Source organism: Poecilia formosa, unplaced genomic scaffold (assembly GCF_000485575.1).
Source record: "Poecilia formosa unplaced genomic scaffold, Poecilia_formosa-5.1.2 Scaffold303, whole genome shotgun sequence".
In the NCBI taxonomy this organism is placed as follows: domain Eukaryota; kingdom Metazoa; phylum Chordata; class Actinopteri; order Cyprinodontiformes; family Poeciliidae; genus Poecilia; species Poecilia formosa.
In genome coordinates, this window is record NW_006800242.1 from 537,877 (window position 1) to 555,374 (window position 17,498).

Genomic DNA, 17,498 nt, shown 5'->3' on the forward strand with positions numbered 1-17,498 from the left:
CGTGATTTATACTCTCATTTCAAATCCCATCTATATTACAGTGTTAACAAGCTAATGTAAACCTATAAAACTCAAGCATATACAGAAATGTACGCTGTTACACAGCCGTTTATAAACAGACATATTTATGAACAGTATCGCTGTTTCTCTGGCACAGATCTTTCACCATCTGTCACTGTTTTATCTTACATAAGGCCCTCTAAGATTTAATACTTTACTTTTTTGGTTCTTCATACTTTGTTACCTTTGTTATTTGTAGAACTGCAAACCTAATGGCACCGTACAGTCTTGTGGGTAGCACTGTTTATTCTTTTATCAGAAAAAGGAATAGAAAAATCATTTGGGCTCAAAAGTATCAAACTTTCTTTATCTTTCAGATTAGCAATAAAAGATGAATCCATAAAGTTAAAGTTCATACATGTGTAAACACAGCACAGCGATTTATCTCTAAAATTAGCTAAAGTTTTACCTCATTTTCTTATATCTGCTAAACATTTAATAAATCACATCAGCAGTCAGGGCTTGTCGCATTTTAAATACGCACTCATCAGACAACATAAAAATAAATGTAAAACCTAGTCGTGCAATTTTAAATTAATAGTTGTTTTGGGGACTTTTGCTATTAAGACTGAAATGATTGCGCACAATCTGTCTCACTTGCTAACACTTGGCTAACTTCAACCCCGTTATCTCCATTGGACTGCATTAGCTTCGAGCTAGCAGGTCTTAGCACTTAGCTTTACCGCGAGATGAAATCATCACTTCTCACCAATAAAAAAAAAATGGTTTCCTCTTTTAAATCAACTTAAATCAATTGAAAGTAACAGTGGCGAAATGAAACGCAAAAAGAAGAAACAGAAGGCAGAGTACAAAAAAACAAGCCTCAACGGCGTTAACATGCTAACACCAGCAGGCTAGCTAATCGCATCCTCCCGGCCTGTTACCGTTCTGACAGGGGGGCGCAGCTCCACCGTTCGACGTTGGGTTCTGGTTGTATCCCGCAGAAGAACTGTCGAGGTTTGTGAACCCCGGCGCAGACATCGCGCGGTCCTCCCGTTCTCACGTCCGGAAACACAAGGGTGAGTGAACACACATGAGCATCCGTGTCTCAAAACCTGGTTACCCCCTACCCGCGACAGAAGCGGCAACCGCTGATGGTCGTTGAAGACCCGGACAGCGAAGCCAGGGAGGTCCGCTCAACTAGTGAGGATGCTTAGGAGCTTAGCTGACACCTGCTAGCGTTCATGTCACTCCCTCTGCTGGAGTTGCTATGCAAGTGTTTATTTTTTCACATAACAGGTTGGGGATTCATTCATTGATCATGTTTAATAAAACATTTAAACATGGTAGCTTTAAAATATTCACGCACGAAATTAGACCAGATTAGCAACTTTTTTTTTCCTGTACACTGTCCCATGAATTTTTAATTTCCATTTGCTTAACAAATACTTTCATAAGTCTTGATATGCAAATTAATTTCCAGGAAAAAAGGAGTTTAAAATAAACAGCTGGCGCACCTCTCACCATAAGATCCAAAAAAACGCTTAGTGTCATTTTTTTTTGTCTAAATCTGAACAAAAAAAGGAAGCACATGTAAGATGTTACTATGAAATGCTTTTGAATCATTTTGGGGGTTTTGCTTTTTGGCTGGGCCACAGTTTTTCTGTCATCATTTTTGCTAAACAGTTGTAACATTTAAAAATATAAAACAAAATACATTTTCATCTCAAAGGTTGTAGATTTAATAGATGTAATTCTTGTGGCTGCTAAAGCTTTTCTGATAGTTACAGAAATCTGAGAAAATAATTAAAATTAAAGATTTAAAACAAATCTGTTTTGTAAATTAATGGACCTTTCCTCCAATCTTTGACTTTTGGTTAAATAATGAAACAGAAATATTTTTAGCTTTTACATTTTATATGAATAAAGTCGTAACTTTCCTTTCATTCACTTTTTCTATTTCAGCAATCTCTCTTTTATATGTATTATACAATCTCTATGGCAGAGAAAATAAACACTTCATTCACAGTCTATTTCTCTGTCTACATGCTCTCATCTCCTAAAAGGAAAACATGAACAGTAACCAGCTGTTATTGCATTTTAAAAAGTTCAACCACCTTTACAACCACCTTTAGTTTACTGTCAGTTTATTTTAGCACTAGTTGCTCAGAAAGGTAATCTCATTCCTCTACATTAAACTGACAATACACAATATGCAAAATTAAGTTCAACACTTCAATAAAAAAATGTTATCCCTTACTTGATTTGGCTTAAAAAAAAGTGAATTTCTAAGCTGCATGTCGCAATCATGCATTCCTGGTTGTGGTTTGTTTATGAAACACCTGCAGCTTCCCTAACTGACACAATAAGCGTCTGCAAGGCTTGCATTGCACACAGTGCATGTGAAATATTCTGCATATTTTTTTGTTAAAGAGCCTCATCAATTATTACTGGTTTGTACTTAAATATTGTTTATCCAGAGCTGCAATATGAAAACAAAATGGAGGGGAAAAAAGCAAAACACATCTGAAAATTTTTAATTACTGAATCTATATTCCTAATATTTACATCATAAAATAAGGATACACTTCATAGATCCAGGAGGTATGCTTAAGATTTCTCATTAGATGTTGATTAAAAGGTTTCAGTAATTGATATATTTAGTTGTTTCTTATTTCATTTTCAACATTCTTATAAAAAATTGTATAAGTTTGCTCAGGATTTTTCATAGTTATCATTTCATTCATTAATTAAGACACTTTAAATGTTTAACAATCTTATGTTGTTAAACATCCTGAGGGATTCTGGCCCGTGTGTCGGTGCACTCGCACTCTTCTTTGGGATGCTGAACATCAGAGGCCTCCTTGTCTTGGGTCTCTCCTTTCCTTTGGCAGGACGGGCAGCAGGCGGTGCGTCCTTTCTTTCTGCAGCTGGGACAGGACAACACCAGCTGGCAGCAGAACTGGGTGCTGCAAAGCTCATACTGGTCCCATGGAAGGCTGCAATACCTGCAATCTAATTACAGACACCAAGGCTTAAAAACTGCAATGGAAAATTACTAACTTCCTGACAGTACATGGTTTTCTTTAAGTTTGCACTTAAGGTACAAGCAGTATACTTTAATTAACACACCAACCTGCGATGACATCATTGTTGGAGGAGATGGTGTAGCGTTCATCGAACACAAAAAGTTTCCCTCGATAGAAACCTTCAGGGAAACGCTCCAGGTACTTATGGATTCCCCCTTTCAGCTGGTAAACCTCTTTACACACATCCTGCAACATAGTAGATTTACAGGTTAGATAAGAACAAAAACTTATAATGAAACATGGAAAACGTTTAAAACATTAATTTCTATTAAACAGAAACATCTTCTGTAAAGGAGAAAAACGAGCTTCAGGAGAGTTAGCACCAAGTCTGCATGACAGTGGACAATAAATTGTCCCAGTAATTATTGTGATAAATGAAAATATTGTTTTCAGATAATTTTCAAGTAATACATTGATAATGGCATAATAATGAAAGTTCATCCTCTCAAAGAAACACTTAACACTGGGAAACGTATCCAAACCCAAAATTAAACACAACAACCAAAAACAATCACTAAAACTCCTCAGAAAAGTTTTAAGCAAAACTTGGCTTACTTTAGAGCGGAGGTAGGCAGATCCACGTTCACAGCGGATCCCTCCTGTGCAGTACATCAGAACCTTTTTGTTCCGGAACAGCTCCAGGTTCTGGTCGATGTAGTCTGGGAAATAACTGAACTTACGGATGTTTGGGGCCAGACACCGAGTGAACTGGCCCTGAGGGAAATAACCAGAACAACCACACACACGTTATTGTTTTCAACTAATTTTCTGCTCAGTATGCCTTGTAATTAGAACTATCAATACTTACAATTTTGCTCTCGTAAAAGTTGCGGCAGTCGAGGAGGATGGTGTCGTTGCTAGAATCTCTGTTAGCCAAAAGAGCTTCCACTTCCTTATGAAACTCTTCAGGGTCCAGATGAGTTCCTGGGAGGCCAAACAGACATTTAGCAGTTTCCACTCATCTTCCATCCAGTAACTAACTATTTTCAGAGATTTTTTTTGTTTGATATTATAATTAATCTGCAAGTTTGAATTAATTGGGCATAAAAATAGACATAAATTTCAGGGATGAGCCAGTGTTCTTTCCACACATAAGAGAAAACGTAGAGAAGAACCAGTTGTTATGTTCCAACTGATTGAATGCATATAAGTGAAACTGGCAAAGAAAAGACAATTAAAGAATATCATGTTGATGAGAATTTACAAGAATTTTACGTGCTAGAATAACAAAGCAGGCCGGTTCCATTTTTACTCTTTTTCGTCCTCTCATTCTTACAATAAAGGTTTTTTTCCCAACTGAAAATTTTTTAAAATTTGTCAGCATATCAACATTTTTTTTATGACCCTGAGGTCATAAAATCAAACAAACAAACATATGTAGCTAATGTCCAAAGGTAAACTTTGACACATTCAGAAAGCTGGGATAAATATTGATTAAATCACTTAAATTACTAAAAAAAGAGTCTGGCTACTTTCTTTAAGAAATAATGCATGTGTTATTTATCATACCAGCTATATTTATAAAGTATCTGAAAGTAAGTACTGGAAATAATTACATAATAAAAATATATAACAGTAAAAGTAACTCTTGATAAGGGTTTGAAGATGAGTTGTAAAAGCTGACAGTGAAAAAGCTTCTCTAATGAACAGTAGAGTTTCCTATAATAATTATAGTTTATATATAGCAGCAGCAGAATTATAGAAGTAAAATTAGTAGAACGTATCAGTACCTGCCAGCTTGTAGGACACAGCATCAGGATCCACTCCCATTGGGACAATCTCCTTAAAGACTCCAACCTTTAAGTCTGTAAAACACTCAGCACCTCCATCGCTGGTCTAGACAAACACCAAGGAGAGAAATATTACAAATATTTCTACTAATCTGCAAGGCTAAAGGTTTAATTAACAAAACAAAGTCCTAAAGGACAACTGTTTTTCCATCTGCTTCTGACCTTAAAATCTTCTTTTTCCATCTTGAAGACAGGATGTGAGAGCATTGCACTGATATAAATATCAGTGGCCACATGGGTCCCTCCAACTGTCCCATTGATGCCTTCTGCTGCCACCCTTATCTGAAAAAAATGACCAATACATTTTTAAAAAAACTTTAATTTCATGAATTATTTCTCTTTTTTCAGTATTTTAACATTTAGCAGTACAGTGATAGAGTTCATTCACCTTTCCTGTTAAGTGCAGCTTTTCACATAAAGCTTTCTGCCAAGCACAGATAACATGCGGATCATCCAGTAGACAGTAATGATAATAAAGGAGAACTTTTCCAGGGCCGCTACATGTAAACAAGAGATAAACATGGATAAAATCTAAAATGACAGATAGCGTTAAAACTGCAGCAAACAGGAGAATATCTAATATCCGTTTACTTTCTCAGGTTCTCCTCAGAGACTTGGCTGATATCTGGTATCCACGCAGAAATGTCTGCTACTTCGGCTTTGCGTTCCTTTGGCGGCTCAGCCTCTTGTTCCAGCTGTTTTAGTAGATGCTCATACGCAGCCTCAGTGAGCTGCTGTACTTCAGAATTATGACTTTTAGCCACATGTTTGTGGATGGCAGAGTGTTCGCTGAAGGTCTGGCCACAGCAGCACCAGGACTCGGTTCCTTTGTCTTGACAACCATTCTGCACGGATGCTACGAAGACAGCAAATGACTGCGAAGGAGAGAAAAATGTGACATAGGAAATGTTTTTTAAAAATGAAATCCTTGAAGATCAGTGTGGTTAAGCAGCTGGTAACTGGATCTGGAGTCAGGGGTAAACGTTTTATAGTGAGCCAAATGTGTTTTTTTTTTTTTGTTTTTTTTTTGCCTTTTTCTTTAAAAAGTTAATCATAATAATAACAAAAAAAAACAATTTTATACATTTTAAAAGATCTGAATAAGTACATCAATGAAATGCATGAGGATAAGCCTTAATATCTGGATATAAGATTCTAATATTTGTCACTTTTATGTCTAAAAACACTTCGAGATCTGATGGGGACTTTCAAAATTAAAGCTCCTCAAAATCAAACATTTTAATGTGTATATAAATTCCGCTTCAGGTTTTAAAGAAATGTGCCAATTGTTATCTGGAGGTATTCCTTTCTTAAATGGGAGGAATAACTAGAAACAGAGTTTTGTAGCAATAAGCACAACAAATAACACAAAGAAGCTGCAGACAGTATATTCTCACCTTCCTCCTACAGAAGCTGTAAAATCTTCTTTGCGAGGCAGACAGCTGTTTCTCTTGTTTTAATTCGTTACAAACTGAACTTTCAACATCCCAGTTCAGAAACTCTGAGCAAGATGTTTCCACTGTCGCCGCCATTGTTGTTTCTTGGCCCTTAAAAACAGCTTCGAGACAAGACTATATAACATCTAGCGCCTTCTTAATTCAACATTTTTAAATAATCGTGGTTTAAATATGTTATTTTATTATTATGGCATCCCAAAAGATGACACAGGACACATTTATTATAAACGTGCCGCTTTGTAGGTCGGACGGGAAAAGACGGTGGACGTTCCGTTTGAACCCAGAAAATCCCGGATGTGCTTCACTCGAATCAGACCGCTGTTATTTCCCTGCTGAGTTAGCATCGATGCTCAGAGCTGAACGAGCAGAAAAGCAGCTTGTTTAACCGACTTTCTGCTTGTTTATCAGCGCCGTTTTCCGCCGAGTATTTTTGCTTTTATAATAGGTATCACAAATAATGTCCAGGAGGCGACATAGCGATGAGAACGACGGTAAGTCTGGACGTTCAATGCAGCCGTTAGGCTAATAACGATAGCGCGTTTTCGCTTCATTCACGCATGTTGCAGGGTTACATGTTATGTGTTTCTATCTGTGAGTTTTGATTGATATATCGAACGAATAAAACGCATTTTAACAAATATTAGTTTGTCTACTCAGTGGTATTGAATTATAAGTTGCTAGCTCATACTAACAGCCGCGGCGGTATTAACTGGTTCTCTTACCGTTAGCTATCTGATAGCTAACTGCTGAAATAGCTGTAATTAATATGGGGGCGGTAACTCTAATCAGGTTTATAGTAATCTGTGTTTTTGTGTGATTTGATGTGTAGTAACAGATTCAGATGGTTCAAAAACAAAAGGCTTTTCAGTACAAAATCATAAACATTAATGTTAGTTACATTGTTAATACTATGAAATGCTTGTTTGTGTTAAATATATCCTTTCCTCTTAATTTTATTGAATGAAACAATATTCGGAAGCTACTCAAATACTCATTGTCTGTTGTTCAGGCACATAATATAAAACAATTTAAAAAAATACTCCGTTATAACCCTAGGCATCGTTTGTGAAGTTATTTGCAAAAGTTCTAAATTATTTTTAGAAATTGCGTTTAAATTGCATGTGTACATCTTCACAACTTTGATTTAGGTTCAATACATAAATCAGTAAGTTTTTAACAGCTTACATGCACAAGTTGAACACAAAGTGTTTTAAATAAGATAAAATCTAGAAAACAAATAGACAAAACATTGAAACATAGACGCTATTAAGAGTCTCAACTAAAATACTATTTCTAACATTTATTATAAAAACAATCATTACAACAAAATAAGACAGTTTACAGATTTTATTTTTTTCTCTATCTAATAGATAAAAATCTGAATTTTATGAAATATTTAATGTTTTTTTTAACATAGATTTATATTTTGATGTGTGGCAGTGCAGAGTCATTGACAGTCTGCTAACTATTCCAGGAACTTAAGACCCAAGAGTCTTACGTTCCTGAAATAGTTATTATTAGTTTGAAAGATTCTTCAGGTATGCCTAAGGTTATGCCCTGGAGCAGCCAATGTAGCCACATGGCAATAAAGGAAATAGGCACAGCATAATCATACAAAGACCCAGACAATATTTAAATTTACATATGAACAATACAGTATAAGTACATCTAATAAATACATGGGGATTGAATATAGTAATAATTCTATTACTGATGTTTATCCAACAAAACATGATCTTTTTGATTATTATTTCATTTGTGAGGAAAATTCAGTTGAGATGTGAACACATCTCTACTGCTTGTCAAATTAGTGAATAATAGTTTTTCCTTTGGGTTACTTTGACTTACCAGGAGGTCAAGCTCATAAGAGGAGGAGAACATCTGAGCCCATTGAAATTGAAGATCGCCTGGAGTCGTTGATATGTCGCGTAGGAGAAAAAGTAAGAGGGCTGCTCAAAGTATTTTTAACCTTTATCACACGAACATATAAAAGTATGATTCAGGTTCTGTCTCTTTTTTCTGCTATATTATTAAATATGAAAACATGTTGGGGTTGTTTATGCCGTTAGAGCACTTCATCCCTCGAGAGCAACCTCGAGGGCCTCGCAGGCGTCCTGGAGGCCGACCTTCCCAACTACAAAAACAAAATCCTGCGTATATTATGTGCTGTGTAAGTTTGTGAGCGTCATTTGTCTTTGCTGAATATAGTTAGTTTTAGACAGTTGTTTCATTGAGGTGCCATTTGTCAACAGTGCTCGCCTGCTGCCAGAGAAGCTCACCGTCTACACAACGTTAGTCGGTCTCCTCAATGCCAGAAACTACAACTTTGGTGGCGAGTTTGTGGAGGCGATGATCAGGCAGCTGAAGGAAACCTTAAAAAACAACCTGTATAATGAAGCAGTTTACCTGGTACTTTGACTTTTACCATTAAAATAAAATTTGAAAAACACATCAGCTTTTTTAAGATAATTTATTTACTTCCCTTTTTCAGGTGCGCTTTCTGTCTGATTTGGTTAACTGCCATGTCATCGCCGCTCCATCTATGGTGGTAATGTTTGAAAATTTTGTCAGTGTTACTCAAGAGGAAGACGTGCCACAGGTAAAGTGTAAATATGTGGATAACTTTGCATTTCATATTAATGCATTTTAAAAATTTGTCATGAAAAATGACACATTTTTCATGACATGTGAAAAATTGTATTTTGTTTAATAATGTTCTGAGGTTCAGATTGTGGAACAGATTATAAGTTGCTGCTGCTGTGACCCTGCTGTGTTGTGCTCCTTTTTTCTTCCCAGGATTTTTAAACTGGTCTCATTTTCTTCCACAGGTTCGATCGGACTGGTTTGTGTATGTCGTTCTGTCCTGCCTTCCCTGGGTCGGAAAGGAGCTTTATGAGAAGAAGGATGTTGAAATGGACCGACTCCTCAGTCAGATTGAAGGCTACCTCAAGTGTGTTTTCCATCTTTAGATCTTTTTCATGCTGTTCCTGATGTGGTTTTCTAGTTTTTTTGTAGTCTCACGCTGCCCCACACTGTGCCCTCCATATATTTAGGAGGAGAGTCAAGACTCATGTTCCCATGCTGCAGGTGTGGACAGCAGAGAAACCCCATCCCCAGGAAGAGGTGAGAGTGCTGCAATCCTGAGTGATGTGCGCTCATGTCTGGTCACTTGTGATGGCAAACATGCTAGACATTAAAGAGTCTCCATTTGTAATGATTACTGATTAAAATGTTAAACACAAAAGAACAACTTTTAAAAAACTGTTTGCTTCAATATCCTGCAAACCTTCACAATACGAGCCTTAAGCATACACAAGGCACATAAAATAGCATATTTTGTACACAGTGTCAGTCTGAATGCTGTATTCCCCCAATGAGCTGCAGACTGTAATGATTGCTTGTAAAATCTTAATGGTGAGTACAGCAAGTGATGATCTGGAGAGAGAAATGAAAATCTACCATTGGAAAAAAAATCAGAAAATGAAACTAAATGGATCTTTATGTAAATAGATTAATTCCACACACAGATATTCTAAAGAATTTATCTTTGTTTATGTTTGTGACAACTAATGAGAATCCAACATTCAGTTATTCAGAAAATTCAGTACTTTGTATTTAAATGGAAATCTGTTGGCTACATTGTGGGCTACATGCTAATGTGGAAGACTGCTGACTTGACCATTTTTGGTGTTGATTCCATATTAATGTTTAAAAATATTACCTTACAGTGAATGCTGTTAAATAGTAATTATTTTGTTCCTGTTCTCTGGAGCCTTGCATTGTGTTAGAATAACCTCTCCTCCTGTTCTTGTCAGTACCTGGACTGTCTGTGGGCCCAGATCCAGAAGCTGAAGAAAGACCGCTGGCAGGAGCGCCACATCCTTCGTCCGTACATCGCCTTCGACAGCGTTCTCTGTGAGGCGCTCCAGCACAACCTGCCCCCGTTCACTCCGCCGGGACACATGCCTGATGCCCAGTACCCCATCCCCCGGGTCATCTTCCGCATGTTCGACTACACCGATGCCCCAGAGGTCCGTCCATCTTTTCTGAAGAACGGATAAGTTTAGCTTCAGAGGCTTTAATTTCATTTTTTCTATTTAGGGTCCCGTTATGCCGGGCAGCCATTCTGCAGAGCGGTTTGTGATTGAAGAAAACCTGCACTGTATCATCAAAACCCACTGGAGAGAGAGGAAAACATGGTGGGTGAAGTGCACCATGTTTTACTTAGCAGCCATCCTGTCACAATAAGCGATAAATTGATTAACCTCATGAGATTCTTGCCTTTAATATCGTTGAAAAGCTGCAAACATTTGAACCCACTATAAAGCAGTCAGTCTGCTCTACCTGCCCCTTTTGCCTGTTTTCCCTGTCAAAGCTGAATGTCTATTATTTTGTGAAAGAAAATTTTGGATACAGAGACTTCATAATCCGTTTTAATTATTGTTTCATTTGCTTTTTATTTAAAATGTTTTCCAGTGTTAAATACTCTTTAGATTTTTTTTTTTTATCTATGATTGGTTGTAAGCATGTTATTGTGCCATTATTATTATTATTATTATTATTATTATTATTATATTAGTTGAAAACTGTCTGAAAATTACGTTAGTGTTTATTGCAATAATTTCTGGGACAGTTTATCGTCTAGAAAAATTTATTGTGACATGTCTACATAGCATCGCCCTGAACAATCACTAAAGTTGTGCTGCTGTTTTCTCCTTCTAGTGCTGCCCAGCTGCTCAGTTACCCTGGAAAAAACAAGATCCCACTGAACTACCACATCGTGGAGGTATTTCTCTCTTTCTGGGTTCTTCCACACAAACTGAAACAATCAAATCCTTGTGATTTACCAGCTGAGTTTTCTTTGTTTCAGGTGATCTTTGGAGAACTTTTCCAGCTGCCGTTACCGCCCCACATCGACGTCATGTACACTACGCTCCTCATCGAGCTCTGCAAGCTGCAGCCAGGGTCACTCCCTCAAGTTGTATCCTTTACTGTTTCCGTGGCAAGAAAAAAATGGAAACATTAACAATAATCATGGTCATCCAGCATGAGTCTCGAGTCTCTTATAACAGCACAAAGGGTTTTTTTTTTCATGGTTTGAGTGGCATTCTGAGTTCATTTAGTGGATAGAAACTTGTATAATTTGTCATTTTGTTTCAGATTTTTGCATAATCAGAACTTTTTTGCACATTCATAGAGAAACCAGACTGCTGCTGTTGAGTCGTTTACCTTAACATCTGCCTGACAGCTGGCCCAGGCCACAGAGATGCTTTACATGAGGCTGGACACAATGAACACCACCTGCATAGACAGGTAACAATACTTCATGCTAGTGGTGGTACTTTATTAAACATTTTAATCGAGTTAATTACGGGGTCTGTAATTTAATTAATTGCAGTTAATGAAATATGGTGGCCAAAAAAGCAACATTTTCAATTCAAAACCCGTTTTTGCCATCAAGTTATTGAATAGACATGAGCTCAACAACAAAGATATTTATTGTTTTTAATCTGTTATTTAGGTTATTCAACCATCAGATCGGTTGAAAATGCTATTAAACCCATTGAATTTTTAAATGCTTCAAGAACCCCTGATCATTCATGGAATGCCTTTGGACCACTAGAGCTGTAAATGTCTGTGCTGCTGTTTAGCATAGAGATGCTATTTAGGCTTCTGTGATTGGCCAACTCCTCCGTTAGTCCCATCAGGTCATTTTTAAAGGAAATATGATCCTCCCAAGATCTCACTTATAAGAGAGATCTGTTTTGATAAATCTAACAAAATAACCTAATTTCTCTGTCTCCTCTTGTAGATTCATCAACTGGTTTTCCCATCATTTGAGCAACTTCCAGTTTCGATGGAGCTGGGATGACTGGTGAGCAATGTGTGGTAGAGACATGCAATCTTTTTTTAAAAGCAAAGTAACTCAGAGTTTAGTTTAATCTTGTCCATGTTTCGTGTGTAAAGGGCGGACTGTTTGACATTGGATTTAGAGAAACCAAAGCCCAAGTTTGTCAAAGAGGTTCTGGAGAAATCGATGAGGTATAAAACATTTCCACATCTCAGTTGGAGATAATTAATATGAATTAACACGAGACTGAAGGAAAGCATTCATTCTAATGTTCTGTTTGTTGTGTAAATCTGTTGTTTACAGTGTAATATCCAGTTTTTGCTGCTTTAATTACAGACTTTCATACCATCAGAGGATCGTGGACCTTGTCCCTCCAACTTTCTCCGCCCTCATCCCTGCTGAGCCCATCTTTTCTTTCAAATACGGAGATGAGAGTGGCAGTAAGACTCCACTGTTTTATGTCCTTACCTCCATCAGAATAATACAAACTGGACTGAAAGAGCAAAATATAATATTTACTTCTCTGTTCCCTCACAGCCTCGTTACCAGGTTACCCAGTTTCCATTACAGTTTCCAATGCCATAAAGAACCGAGCGTCCAACGAGGAAATCCTCGCCATCCTCAAAGAAGTCCCCAACCCAAACCAGGAGGATGATGATGGTTTGTCTGAGGTTTTATTCGTCGTTTGAAACTCGTTTTTTCTCTGAAACAGTTTGGTAGTAAAGCTTTTCTCCTCTCTGTTACCAACTCCTTCTCTCAGTTTATAGTGTTGTATCTGCACAGCGTGTTTCATTACTTGTAAACTTTAGTTTGCTTGCTTTCCATCCTGGCTGCTAATTATTTCTCTGTATTTTTTTTCGCATGTCTTCGTTTTCCTGTTGCGCTGATGCAGATGAGGGTGAAAGCTTCAACCCACTGAAGATCGATGTGTTTCTTCAGACTCTCCTCCATCTGGCAGCGAAGTCCTTCAGCCATTCCTTCAGCGCGCTCGGCAAGTAGGTCTCCAACTTCGACACGCCACATTTTACAAACAAGGTTTTTGAAGGTTTGGCTGATGGAAAATCTGATTTTATTTTATTTTTTCTCCACCGATGCTTGGGCTTCCACAGTTCAGGGTCGGCATCTTGTTTGATATGTATGTTTTACAACTCCTATTTATTTGTGCGAAAATAAATACGACATAACATTAAGGCCAGGCTAAGATTTTCTCTATTTATTTTTAAGTTTATGAATAAAGTCATAAAAATAGAACAATATTGTCAGAATAGTATTACTCTGACACAAAAAATAACCAAAACTTAAAATGAGGAATGTTGAGCATCATGTGAAGTTAAACTTTGGTTACATTTTTTCACATAATACATAATAGTAATACTTAATATTTTAACACAAGAAAGAACTACATGAACTGAACAGTTCATGTTGTGATGCATGACAACTTTATCGAAGATGATTGGAATAAAAGCCGCTTTTTCAAAATGTCTGTCGTTTGCAGTTTCTTTTTTTTTTTTTTTTTTAAAAGAGAGAAAAAAATGTATTTAAAATCAGAAGCGGTATGAAGAAACCTAACTTTATTTTTAAACTATATCTCCCAGCTCTAGAATATGCAACATAAGGAGTCTAACAAGTGCCGATGATTGTTTTTAGATATCTAAACTCTAGTAATGACCAGACAATTTAAACTCTTGTTTGACTCAATGAATCCTGTGGATCTCGCTGTGTTGAATCCTTCCAGATTCCATGAGATCCTTAAAAACCTGACGGAAAGCGACGACGGGAAGCTGCACATCCTGAAAGTGGTTTATGAGGTGTGGAGGAACCACCCTCAGGTAAAAACGACTCTTATGGAGACGAGGGATGTTTGTGGTGGAACCACAACAGTAACAGGAAGAGACATTTGTGTTTCAGATGATCGCCGTGTTGGTGGATAAAATGATTCGGACGCAGATCGTGGATTGTGCCGCTGTGGCTAACTGGCTCTTCTCTCAGGACATGGCTCACGAGTTCACCAGGTGACACGCACAACATTGTTTTTAATAAAGATATCCTTCTCCTTTCATCTATAATCTAAAATACTTTGACTCATTTAGACTTTTCATCTGGGAGATTCTGCACTCAACCATCCGAAAGATGAATAAACACGTGCAGAAGATCCAGAATGAGCTGGAGGAAGCTAAAGATAAGCTGGAGAAACAGCAGCACAAGAGGGTAGCCCCACTTTTTTTTTAAATTAAACTTTGTTGATGTGAACTATTTAAACATCCAACAAATGTGACTAAATTTAGTCACATCAGGATGTGACTAAATTTATCAGGATGTTAAAGATGAAAAAGTAGAAATGCACAACTGCAGTTCAGACATGATGGGGTGGACCTGACCTTAAACTCTGTCTGTCTGTGTCCTGACAGAGGGACAGCGGGGACGACGAGGACATGGAGAAGAACAGCGAGGAGGACGAGGAGGGTCAGCTGGAGGAGCAGATTGAGAGGCTGCAGGAGAAGGTGGAGTCGGCTCAGAGCGAGCAGAAAAACCTCTTCCTCGTCATCTTCCAGGTACGGTTGCTCAAAAACATCTCCAAAGCCCCGTCCACAAGTAAACGTCTGGGAAAACAAACACATCCTTATGTGTTTTGGCCTTTCATCCACACCAAAAGTGTTTTATTCCACTAAAAATTATTTATGAAAACTCCAACCAAAGCGGACATTTGAGAAAGCTCTCTAATTATGTTTGCGTGTGAACATGGGAAAACGGAGATTTAGCGTCTTGCGTGTTTCTGTCTGTGACAAATAATGGTGCTTTGATACAGCGTTATAACTCCCAGTGGACGTCGTCTTTTGTTAACTTCATATCTGATGCTATTTAAAAACACTTCAACCTGTCCACACAAATAAACGGCCTCGCACCATGTTGACTTCCTAACAGGAAGTCGTGCTTGTTTTGAAGCAATCTGATTGGCTGCAGTAGGTTTCAGCTACACTGGCCCCTGTGGGTTTAGCATGATTAAAACAATTCTCAGTGGTGTATTTGTTTGGGTTCGTGTGGATGAAAACTTTTCTGAAATCAATTTCCTGTACAATATATATTTTTAAAGATATTTTTAGTTATACAGACTTAGTTTTGTATGTACAAGCCCTTAGTTTTACAGTTTATTAAATAACATTTTAGAACTTACTAATATTAGGTTGTTAATTAGCAGATCAACCACCTGCAAATTTAAAACAGTGTAATTGTAACTTTTTTAGTTTCCATGTCACAATTTGAAATTGGAAAAATAAATTATTTACCTTAATAGACTGACACTGCCTTCTGGTTTAGTTGGAATTAGTGGGACTTTCCATAGGAATAGTGACTACATGTCACATCAAGATGTTTTTATGACTTCAATTTGATAAAATGCCAAATATAATTTGTTTTTTTTAAATGGTAAAGTTGATATGAAAATGTTAAGGATTGTCTTTCTCTCCCTCAGCGCTTCATCATGCTGCTGACGGAGCATCTGGTTCGCTGCGAGACGGGCAGCGTCGACATCAGCACACCCTGGTATAAAAACTGCATCGAGCGGCTGCAGCAGATCTTCCTCATGGTAAACATCACTCGGAAATTACTGGATAGTTAGAATAAATCTTCCAGATGTTTGGTATCATTTTAACTTTGAGTTTTTCTGATCCAGTAGTTCCAGTAGATCCATCCTTTGCTATAACATGAACATTTAACATGCCTTACTGGGATTTGGATCTGACTGTATGTTTTGTCCCGCAGCACCATGGAACCATCCAGCAGTATATGGGAACTCTGGAGAACCTGCTGTTCACCGCTGAGCTCGACCATCACATCCTGGCCGTCTACCAGCAGTTCTGCGCGCTGCAGCTCTGAGAGAAAACAGCGATCTGAGGAAATTCTTTGTTCACACCTAATGTGACACAGTGAGGCGTTAGGAACTACCAGCTCTTGCATCAAGAATCTCTTCAGATATTTTATTTTATTTTTTTTTTATTTATCCGTTTTGTGTTCTGTGCCAATGTGGTCAGTCACATGCAGCCATAGCTGAATACATGTTTCAGAATATGAATCCGACTGGACTCATTCATTAGTTTACAGTAATGGTCCTTTTTATTTTCTTGATTTTCATGCTTTTTGGGTTTAGTTGACTTTTATCTCCTGCTCGTGTTCTTATTGAATGGATATTTTTTAAAACTACATAAACTGTCTGGGTCCAGACAGAGTGGGAGAAACGTACGCAGGAGAGACGACCGAATCCAGAGAATGCTCTACTTTTTTATATTTGTCTTATGTGGAATTAGGAAATAAATACAATTCTCCAAAGGCTTTATTCACCTGTTGCTTTGTCTTAATTCTTAAATAGAAACTAGGTGCTGCAAGGCCTGTAATTCAAAAACACATTGATTCGACAAACGATATCTGAAATAAAGAAGGTAGCAAAATAAAACTCCATCGCTTGTGCTTGACCTCAAAGTAGAATGTCCAGGGAAGTTAAGAAGTCTGGCACAGACTAGAAAGAACCCAACTATGAAAAGTCTGATAAAAGTCTGAAGTCTGCAGAAGTAGACAAACATCCAACGAGTGGTGGTTTTGAATATATTTAACGTGAAACACGTTAAATATTTCAGAAAAACCTTTTTAATGTTTCCATTGTTCAAATCTTTAGCAGTTGATGCATTTCTGTTGATTGCAAAAATGTACATGTTTCACAAACAGAGACAAAGAGACAGGTTTCTTCAGTAGAAAGCAAAATGAACTCATTTAGATGCGTGTATTGGACGGCGTAGGATGCGCAGTTTGGAGATAAAATGTTATCTCTTTACTATTTATGATTAATCTTGTTTAATGTAACAGTTCAGATGTAAAAACACTCTGAGTATAGATTTAGGCTCCATCACTAGAACCAGTTTGATGCCCTGTACAAACGGCTCTGGTCCGAGGTTCGCTGCTTCATTGTTGCTAGGAAACGGGTGATGCATGCTGGGATAGCTCAGGCCAGAAGCTAGAGGAGGGTAATAACATCTAATGTGGTGATAAATGGGCCAAAACGTTTTTAATCAAAGTAAATTCATCATCATCATTAGTTTGTAAGATGATCAAAGTTCATCTCTGATTTCTAATAACATGAGAAAGAAAGGTGATCATTCCTCAATTAAATATTATGAACAAAAACGAATGAAATAATTGATTCGCTTTTTTGATTACAAAGTTCGGGATTTACGCCGTACTTGATGAAATCATGCTGGCGAGGACATGGAAAGGTTTTATTGAAGTTTCAGTTAGAAAAGCTCATTTTATGTTGCAAATGTAC

At 37.5% G+C, this 17,498-nt stretch overlaps 3 protein-coding genes across 5 annotated transcripts in view; 1 reads left to right on the plus strand and 2 right to left on the minus strand.

Annotated features, from left to right (window-relative positions):
* Positions 1 to 1,574, minus strand: part of sec24b (SEC24 homolog B, COPII coat complex component) — a 27,517-nt gene extending 25,943 nt beyond the window's left edge. For all 3 annotated transcript variants that reach the window (XM_016660935.1, XM_007572551.2, XM_007572549.2), the window contains exon 1: positions 945 to 1,574. In XM_016660935.1, coding sequence (XP_016516421.1) covers positions 945 to 1,041 — 97 coding nt within the window. In that variant the 5' untranslated portion in view covers positions 1,042 to 1,574. The remainder of the gene's footprint in view (positions 1 to 944) is intronic.
* Positions 1,575 to 2,521: 947 nt separating this feature from the next.
* tstd2 (thiosulfate sulfurtransferase like domain containing 2) lies at positions 2,522 to 6,429 on the minus strand. Its single transcript, XM_007572553.2, has 9 exons — positions 6,277 to 6,429; positions 5,471 to 5,754; positions 5,268 to 5,376; positions 5,042 to 5,161; positions 4,820 to 4,925; positions 3,898 to 4,013; positions 3,645 to 3,803; positions 3,137 to 3,275; positions 2,522 to 3,015 (listed from the first exon to the last, which is right to left on the minus strand). Exons 1-9 carry the CDS (start codon positions 6,409 to 6,411, stop codon positions 2,786 to 2,788), a joined length of 1,398 nt encoding a protein of 465 aa, XP_007572615.1. The 5' UTR covers positions 6,412 to 6,429; the 3' UTR covers positions 2,522 to 2,785.
* A 309-nt stretch (positions 6,430 to 6,738) lies between these two features.
* ncbp1 (nuclear cap binding protein subunit 1) lies at positions 6,739 to 16,517 on the plus strand. The gene is made up of 23 exons (XM_007572552.2): positions 6,739 to 6,827; positions 8,188 to 8,276; positions 8,406 to 8,506; positions 8,589 to 8,745; positions 8,828 to 8,935; positions 9,165 to 9,286; positions 9,390 to 9,459; positions 10,152 to 10,367; positions 10,438 to 10,535; positions 11,059 to 11,122; positions 11,207 to 11,317; positions 11,585 to 11,649; positions 12,149 to 12,211; positions 12,304 to 12,378; positions 12,524 to 12,627; positions 12,725 to 12,847; positions 13,080 to 13,182; positions 13,923 to 14,016; positions 14,096 to 14,199; positions 14,278 to 14,395; positions 14,596 to 14,739; positions 15,657 to 15,770; positions 15,947 to 16,517. The coding sequence occupies exons 1-23, from the start codon at positions 6,794 to 6,796 to the stop codon at positions 16,058 to 16,060; spliced, it is 2,391 nt and encodes a 796-aa protein (XP_007572614.1). The 5' UTR covers positions 6,739 to 6,793; the 3' UTR covers positions 16,061 to 16,517.
* Positions 16,518 to 17,498: the final 981 nt, after the last annotated feature.